Source organism: Monomorium pharaonis, chromosome 3 (assembly GCF_013373865.1).
Source record: "Monomorium pharaonis isolate MP-MQ-018 chromosome 3, ASM1337386v2, whole genome shotgun sequence".
Classification (NCBI taxonomy): domain Eukaryota; kingdom Metazoa; phylum Arthropoda; class Insecta; order Hymenoptera; family Formicidae; genus Monomorium; species Monomorium pharaonis.
In genome coordinates, this window is record NC_050469.1 from 23764221 (window position 1) to 23773669 (window position 9449).

The 9449-nt window shown below is 31.4% G+C and overlaps 2 protein-coding genes across 5 annotated transcripts in view; one reads left to right on the forward strand and one right to left on the reverse strand.

Moving 5' to 3' along the window:
* LOC118644945 overlaps positions 1-9215 on the reverse strand; it is a 356119-nt gene extending 346904 nt beyond the window's left edge. The window contains exons 1-2 of one of the 2 annotated variants that reach the window (XM_036284921.1): positions 8454-9187; positions 1469-1556 (exon numbers count right to left, since the gene is read on the reverse strand). In XM_036284921.1, coding sequence (XP_036140814.1) covers positions 1469-1520 — 52 coding nt within the window. In that variant the 5' untranslated portion in view covers positions 1521-1556; positions 8454-9187. Of the gene's footprint in view, positions 1-1468; positions 1557-8453 lie in introns of both variants that reach the window. The other variant, XM_036284920.1, reaches the window with a different exon arrangement.
* LOC105832087 (DNA repair protein complementing XP-C cells homolog) lies at positions 4069-7867 on the forward strand. Of its 3 annotated transcripts, none has more exons than XM_012672720.3 (6): positions 4069-4210; positions 4331-6029; positions 6147-6352; positions 6488-6752; positions 6856-7024; positions 7233-7867. In XM_012672720.3, the coding sequence occupies exons 2-6, from the start codon at positions 4344-4346 to the stop codon at positions 7586-7588; spliced, it is 2682 nt and encodes an 893-aa protein (XP_012528174.2). In that variant the 5' UTR covers positions 4069-4210; positions 4331-4343; the 3' UTR covers positions 7589-7867. The 3 variants fall into 3 exon arrangements, with proteins under 3 accessions (XP_012528174.2, XP_012528176.2, XP_028050209.2); XM_012672722.3 differs by having other exon boundaries at positions 4112-4272; XM_028194408.2 differs by having other exon boundaries at positions 4112-4272; positions 7312-7867.
* Positions 9216-9449: the final 234 nt, after the last annotated feature.

Here is a 9449-nt window from a genome sequence, read left to right on the forward strand (position 1 = left end):
CAAATCTAAAAAAATGCAAAGAATCCTGCAAATAATAATATTGTATATTATCGAATAATTGGCCATAAGTAATAATAAACATTGATTTTTTATTATTATTAACAAGTCAATATTGCATATAAAAAATACTCTTATGAAAGAGTTGCGGCAGAATTTATCCATTAATTTTTCCACTCTTCTGTTTTTATTTAAACTTCCGACGGATTAAAATTCGAAATCAATATCTTTAAATCAAAAGTTACAGGTCTCGTAATTGCTTCGTTGCAACTTGTTCCTTAAATATGCATTTAAACCAAAAAGAGTTGAAACTGATTTCACAGAGTTTAACAGTGTTTAATTAGAAACTTTATACTTGAAAGTGGCTTAGGAGTAATTAAAAGTCTTAACGAATGCTTGATACCGTAAACGCAATTTGGATTACCTACATCTCGATCCAGCTTCCGAACAAACCATAACCATTCACGGAACAGCTGTGCAAGCTGTAATTATCTCACATCCTCATATAGGGAAACAATATCAAGGTAAAGCTACACGTACATACGTAGCAAATTCACATTACGCATTACGTGCATTAAGTAGTTACGTGTCATTAAAATAGATAAAATTTTATTCTACAAATTTTTTAATCACTAGAAAATATATTCAATAGAAAATGTAAAAAAGTTTTTCTTTATGAAAAACTACGTCTTGTTTATCAAATTAATCACTAGAGTTTTAAAAACTCGAGAAAAATTCTAATACATCCTATGCATAATAAGTATATTTGAAATATAATCTTATTATTATGAAATAAATATTACGTATGATATCTAAAATACATATTAATAAAACTCCGTACAAACGATAAACTCTTGACATTTTCTTATATAATTTATATTTATATGCAGAATATGTACGTAATATGTACATAATTTATTTGTACAATATATAGTGTGAACAAAATGTTTTCCAGAATATTTTTAAATTTATGGTTCGCATAATAAAGAATGCATATCCCTACATGTATAAGAGAGAATCATATGCATATATTTCATAATGAGATGTACTCCATAATGAAGCTACTAGAATATGAAAAACACAGTAAAAAAAAAACTTTCAAATTTGCAACGGTTCAGCATTAAATAAATTTTTTTAGCATTAAATAAAAAACTCAAATATTTTAAATTTATAAATAATTCATGTGAGTAGAAAATATTTATTTTTTCATCTCTTTGTAATTTAAAATTTATAATTTCATTAAAATTATGTACAGATCACTCAGATTTCTTCGAGAGAACGTAATAAAAATCATAACGACAATCTAAACGCGAACTACAATACCCCGTATATTAAATACATTTAACAATCGATACCGACAAACAATTCTTTATTCATGTATATGCTTGCGGCCGTTGTTTGCGTTTACAGCAGCTTCGATAGCACATTGTGTGTTAAAGGTTTGATCTTGATAATTTTATGTAGTACATACCTTTATCAGAAGTCCAGCATATTGATATTAAGATACGCAGTGATCCAAACATCCATCGGTTCCTTTTGACTATGGGTCCAATCCAAGTCTAAAAAAAACAATATTTTTCGTTTTAAAATCATCGACAATGTATTAGTTAAAGAAATTAAAATATCGCATTTGTGGACTTATTTACTATATACTTTTAAGCCTACTTGATTTTAATGAACAAAAAAATTTATTTAACGAGACCTTTAACATTAATCATTCGCAGACTGCAAAAATGCATGCAACTTCGCGAATCCAGATTTATCACAGGACTTTCAGCTACGCAAACGCGGAACATTCTAAGTCGTAAATGCTTTATTACTCGCAGTTTATCGGATTCCATGGTACATTGGATTTGAAATGTGACCGAACAAGGCAAATGTCGGTACTGGCTTTACATACAAATGCACTTAGGTATTGTACCATCGGCCATCGGATCGCCAATTATCCATTGCGTCGAGCCATATTCAGAGAATGCAGGTGCACGAGATACTGACAACGAGAACTCAACGTATCCCAATAAATTGCTGGAGGCGATGCATGCGCTCGGAGAAAGCAGCTACCTCCGCAAAAGGGACGAGCACATCTGTTTGCTCATTATTTATAAACGTTAGTACGTTACTATCAAAATAATTTATCATCCATAATCAAGAATGTAAGTCGCAGAGCCCTACACAGTTCGCCGCAATAAAAAATCCATCGTCGCACTACTATGTCGATTTGGCCACAAACATTAAAGAATAAATAGCAAAAAAGGGATCATCTCTTCATCCCCAATATGTCGATAACTGCAAAATCATCAATAATGAAAGAATCAACACGAAAAGAACGGCTAAGGTATCTAAAAATTCTATTAAATACAGAGCTAAAAATAATTTTGTTAGATCAGCAAACTAAATATATATAAAATGCTCAAGCTAGTTGTTAGAATATCAAAACTTTTTACAACATTGCCTCTTATGTTTAAACATTCTTCATAATCATTTTAATAATCCAACAAAATTATATTCAGCTATATATTTAGTTAAATTTTTAAGTACTTCGGCTAAATTATTCTTTTCATGAATTGAATTTCAAATTAACAACGCTATAAAAAGATCAAAGACTACAAAATAAAATTTAAACAATAAACATTACTCATTAGTTAATTTTATTCTATAATTAGTTTTTAAATATAAATGCAATTCGTAGAAACGAATAATAGTGAATCATTCTTTTCCATGAAATCACGTTCAATACTTATATTTATAATTTTTAATTCATAATTCAAAAATCGACAATGAGCTTAAACATGCACACGACATATGCACACGATGTCTTTTGCAGCAAAAGTGTGTTGCAAAATTTATACACTACCGTGTGTGCACTTAATTTCTCATATTTAGCGTACACTTTTTTCTGTCACGCTATACCTTTAACATTTTTTTTATCAAGAGGAAATCTTTGTTTCAATAATATTTTTATAAAATCTTCAGCTTTTGTTATGCAAGGATATAAATTTCACGCCGCGCATAAAACGAAGAATAAATGAACGCTGGGTAAACTGGCTTTGTTGTCAATGTTACTCGCTATCCATCATATTCACGAAAGTCGGTTTATTAGCATTATTATGAAAAGGTTCAAGTCAAATACGTCGAATATAATATAGAAAATTGATAGTATGTTTTGTGTGTGTGTGTGTGTGTTGCATAATAATAATAAAAACTTAAATAAAAAAATGTCTGTTTTATGAGTTTATTTCTAAAAATTTGATATTATATAAAATATATAAATAAATGATAGATTATAAGTTTAGATTATATGTAATATAATACACAATTTCAAATTCTTTTTATGTTAAATTTTTAAACATGTATTTGCCCAGCGTAATTTAATTAATTTAAGTTTATTCTCCTGTTAACTAACACACAGCACGCACACACCACACACACAAATTTCTAAACAGTGATACTAAGTAACAGAGATAAATAATTTTTATATAATATTAATTTATATAATATTTGAGTTATATAATATTATAACCTATGTTTTACGTATCAACTGTGTAAAACTATATAAAACTGTGTAAACACTAATCAATGGACCATAGAAAATTCAAATTTTATCAGAAATAGTAAAAATCAAATTCCATTGTTGTGCATATTTATTTTATCAACATTAAAATCAGAAATTGGAACAATTTTATAACTTAATTACTTTGTAATTATATTCAATTTATAATAATTTACATTGCTTGTATTAATGTCTCTACATGAAAAAGATTTGTATAAACATAATGTAAGTATAATATGTAAATAATCCATGTAATCTTGAAATTTACACAACCTAATTTAATTTAATTCTAAATTTAATTTTCTGCAAAATAATTGTACAACAAAACAATTATATCCATATTATTATTAATATAAATCCCTTTTTTATATTTCAAAAATCTTATCTGTATTAAAATCTTTATCAAAAATTAAATTTTATTTCAAGCTAAATTATAAAATAAATTAAATAACGTTCATTCGATTGGTTTACTCTATATTTACTATTATCGATAAACTAGCAAGCTTACGTATCATTCGATGATAAAATTAATCATATTTCATAACAATGGAGCTTGCGTTTCTTGTTATGCACGTGTAGTGTTGTGCAGCGTTCTCACATTGTTGTCTTTTGAATTCTTCAAAATTCATTTAAATAATATAAATTGTAACGACTCTGTACAAGGTAGTCACAATCTTTGTTATATATACATTATAAGAAAAATCAATTTTTCAAAGAATTAGCAGGTAAAGGTTAATAAATGATCGCAAATAGCGGGAGACTAAAGAGATTTGTATTTTACAGAATAACACTCAGTATGAATAATTCCGACGATGACAGTTCCGATAGCAGCAACGATTTCTCTGGTATCACATCGAAGGACGAGCTGACAGCGAGTTTCTTCACGATAAAACCGGTGGCAAAGCCTAACCTAGTTGACTTGAAGCACGACAGTGAGGACGAGAGCAGCGACGATGAAAATTTCGCCAGTGTATCCGAGACGAATGGCATCGAACTGTTCTCCGATGTGGTCAAGAATCTGGAATCCTCGCAGAAGATCAGTGTCAATGACGAAAAGCCTAAGCAGCACTTTCTCAAAAACGACAGTATGCAGGTCAACAAAGTCAAGACAGCGAATAAAAGAAAAAATATATCGGACGAGATAAATGCCGTTTTGCTTCAAGGGGAAAGCGGAGCACATGCGTTTAATGAGGATGATGAGGACACGAATGATGAAGACACGAATGATGAGGAGAAGCAGGAAGAGGATGTTAAACGACCCGAGGATTACACTATACCTAAGGAAGGTGTCAAGATAACTTTGCCAGGCACAAATATGATCTTCAAAAAGAAAACAGGCAGCAAAAAGGAATCAGATCTGGCCACACTTTTGCGAAGGAAATTAAAAGCCAATCAGATCATTATAGAAAAAGCAGCTAGACTTTGTTGGTTGGCATATGGATTTCACTTGAATCATCAGGCAAACGATCCTGAAATAATGGCAACAACACTGTCTCTTGTCTCTATGAAAAATTATCCAAAAGACAGTTTTAATTTGGAATATCTGACAAAATTTACGAAATGGTTTAGAAATACATTTATAGTAGAATCCTATGATAATGAGGTCATTATAAATAAGGAAACATTATTGAAAAGAATCACTGAGAAGAAAATTTACAATTACAGAGAATTAGTAATACTGTATGTGGCAGTACTAAGAGGTATTGGCTTACACTGTCGTTTGGTGGTGTCTCTCAATCCGCCGCTTGTAAAAGCTTACAATGAACTGCTGCCTAAAGCAAGCACAACAAAGAAAGATGACAAAATTAAAGAAGAAACAAAAGAAACAAAAACGAAGAGAACAGTTTCGTCTAAAAAAGCTAAAAATGTGGATTCAAAAAAAGATGTTAAAAATAAGACCATAATTCAGAATGACGAAAATGCCCGAAAAAACGCTAATGAAGAGGCAAAGAAAAAGGCAGCAGAAGTTCTTCGTTCAAAATATTCATATGATAAGAAGAACAAAGACAAGTTAAATAACAGTACATCCATACAAAGTAATGCTTCTACGTCCAAAAATATAGAGGCAGCTTCAACAAGTTCAAAAAAAGTAGAATCTGGTCCATCCCCAAGGCGCTTGAGATCTAGTAAAACACGCGATGCTGCATCTACTTCAACCAAACAACAGAATACTGCCGAGAACATTTCAGAAAATAATCAACCTAAAAGAAAAAATTCTAAGAAACGATCATGTAGTTCAAGTTCTGAAGAAGAAAAATCGTCCAGCGAGTCAAAAGGGAAATACAATAATAAAAGTAAAACGCTCGTTAAATCTAAAAAAAAGAATAACGAAAAAGTCCAAACGTCGACAGATGATGAGGAAACTGCTAATAAATTAAAAAAGAGACAAGATGTATGGGCTGAAGTATATGTGGAATCTAAAGCATGTTGGATATGTGTAAATGTTGTGGATGGAAATATAGATTGCGTGACTGAAATTTATGTAAGTAATTTGAGGAAGTAAGGTAACAAACAGTTTTGTAATTACAAAATAACTTATGATTGTCCCACGTATGAACAAAAGATTTTTATAAAATTCACCATGTGTACAATATTTCAGAAAAAAGCGAGCAAACCAGTATTATACGTGATAGCTTATAATTCAGAAAGATTAATAAAAGATGTCACAAGACGCTACTGTCCGCAGTGGCTCTCTGTCACACGTAAGCAGCGTGTCGATGAGAAATGGTGGACTCAGACTTTGAATTATTGGCGAGAAAGAGAAACGGCTATGTCTAAACAGGAAGATGAATTACTATTGCAAAAGTAATATTTCTTTTCTTCTCTTTTCTAATTATACCTTTTTTATTTTATTTATTCATTAAATTCTGCTCATTTTTTATTTTATTCCTATATTTAGACATAACTATGATGAATAACGAAGTTTTACTGTTTACATAGGGAATTGGAGCAACCATTACCTAAAACCGTTGGCGAATGTAAAGGGCATCCTCTATACGTTCTCGTCAGGCATTTGCTCAAATACGAAGCCCTGTACCCACCAGATTGCGTACCATTAGGACATTTGAAAACGGGCGAAGCTATTTACTCGCGGTATTGCGTACATACGCTGCGCTCACGAGAGACCTGGCTAAAGAAGGCACGAGTAGTTAAACCGAAACAGGACCCTTATAAAATAGTCAAAGCACTTCCGAAATATGACAAGGTAAAATTGATAAAAATATCTTAGAATTTTATGAAATCAATTAAAAAATGTGTTTCTTATTTTACAAAACCTTTGTATGAAAAATACAAGAAAAATTTTGTAGCTTTCAGGTATGAGACTTAAGGACTCTGCATTGGAACTGTTCGGCGAATGGCAAACTACAGAATACATTCCCCCAGAAGCTAAAAATGGAATCGTACCCCGCAATGAATATGGAAATGTGGATTTGTTTAAGAAATGTATGCTTCCAAAAGGCACAGTGCATATAAACCGTAAGTATTTTTCATATTAATATCTGTCTTTTACATTTTGTCTTTTACATTATTTTCATACTAAATAAAATGAAAACAGCAAAATGTAGAAAATTAGAAAAATGCTGAAACAATTTCCATTTTAATATGCAAAATCTAAAGACTGAATGTTGCAATATTACAATGTATATCCTCTAATGCATATTCAATGACGAATGAATCTTTACAGTTCCAGGATTAAATCGCATCGCGCGGAAATTGAACATAGACTGCGCGACTGCTGTAGTAGGTTTCAATTTCGGTTGCAGGGGTGCTTTGCCAGCCATGGAAGGTTACGTCGTGTGCGCCGAATACGAGGATACGTTACGAGAAGCTTGGGAAGAAGAGCAAGTCACAGCGGCTAAACGGGCCGCCGACAAGGCAAAGAAGAAAAATTATGCCAATTGGAGGAAGCTTATTAAGGGTTTACTCATTCGGGAAAAACTGTTGAAAAAATATGAGTTTAATGAGGAAACGAAGACGGATCAGTCGAACAAACGTTCAAAAACACAAAAGAACACCGTGAAGAAGTCCAAAGCTCAATAAATACATGTGTATGCATGTGGTACGCATATATACAATAGTATATACAAAATTTTCAAATTGATACTTATTGTTATAAAATGTGTTTGTCATCGATATACCTCAGGTTGTATAAAGCTCCATGTATACTTGATAATGTTACTTTGATATTTGTTCGTTCAGGTATTGCATATAATTTTATAGCGCGCTGTAAATCTTTTTACGTGAATTAAATTATTTTTACAGCATAATGCAAGCCGTACGTGATGTTTTTTCAAACTCAATATATATTGTAACAAAGAATGTGAAATATTATTTAAATACCTTCATATTTATATTCATATTGAGTTTTACAATACATTTGTGCAAAAGGAAAATATCCGAATGTTTAATTTTCTCGCTATGACATTTATTGTTAATATCATGATTGATATTATTTTACATTTATTATTTACCAACGGTTTAACAATATCACTGAAATATTGTGATTAATTTTACATTTTATTCATGTATTTTCCATCTCTCATATTGTTATCTTTAATGGATTGCAAACTGCGCAACTGATACATTATACATGGCCTAGATTACTCAGATTTTTCGCAAGACAGAAAAACAATTGCATTTAATTCCTCATTCCCAGCTAAATAACTAAATATGCTTTTGTCCACTCTTATTTAAATTAAACGCATTATTCGAATATCTTTTTGGATCTCTGAATTCTGTTGTCGGTTCTCCGCGGACGAAAAAAAACGATATTGTTTCGAAATTACTCACTTCCGCAAATATTAATTTTTTCAACTATTAAATATTAATTTTTATTTTGCTTTTCGGATGCAACAATTTCTCGGATCGCGTGACACTGATGAAATGCTGAAATGAGGGAAATTACCTGGATTTCAAATCTGCGTCCGAAAACTCCGGCGATCCTTTTTTTTTCTCCTTTTACGATACACTGCGGATTCACTCAATAACTGCTGACTCATTTCGCGCGCGAAAATATACCGATTAGGTTGCCATGTTTGAATCTTTTAGGACAATATCTTGAATCTTTTAGAACCTCTCGTCCCAAACGCATAAAAGGGACGATTCCCTCCCCGATTTTCACGAATATAACTCGTCCGTTTCGATTTATGCCGCGTCAGCCTTTCTCGTGTCCCGAATTTTATTTTAGTGGATATTGGCAGAGAATCGAAATCACGATACTACTACTAACCGCCAACGGAGCTAACCACGAATATCTATTTATTTCGGTCCCGTTCCTCTACCAGATGTTTACTCGACAGTGTTATACCGTACACTTTGAGATTAACGGCTTGACAGAATTACGATGAGGGAAAATTGCTTTGATTTCCGAATATCTGCGCACAGTCGAAAATTCACAGCTCATTACGCGAACGACTCAACGGCTACAATCCGCGGACGCGCCCGACAATTCGCGAATCGCATGCTTCGTTCGCGAAGCGATGAACGCTAGCGCGCCATATTCAAATTTTGGAAATAACAGATGACAATTTCTCGTAAAGCAAACACTGAAGAATTAAGGGGCTGGTATTTAGGACTGGTCTCACTAGCTTTGATTAACCTAATCGGCCGATTAAATTTATGACTTACCAAGTGTAAAATTAGAAACTAGTTAATTATAACTTATTCTTTTAATTATTTTAATTCAAAAATTACTTAAATTATCAATAATTAGATTGAAAGTATATTTTACTTATCCAGGCAACATGATATTTATGATAAATACTTATAAATATTGATTCCTGTTTTTTTCTTAATATTATTACATAAATATTTTATACATATTTATAATATAATAAATAAAAAATAAATATTTATAATATTATTTTATAGATATTTATAAATTTTTTATAATGTTTTTCAT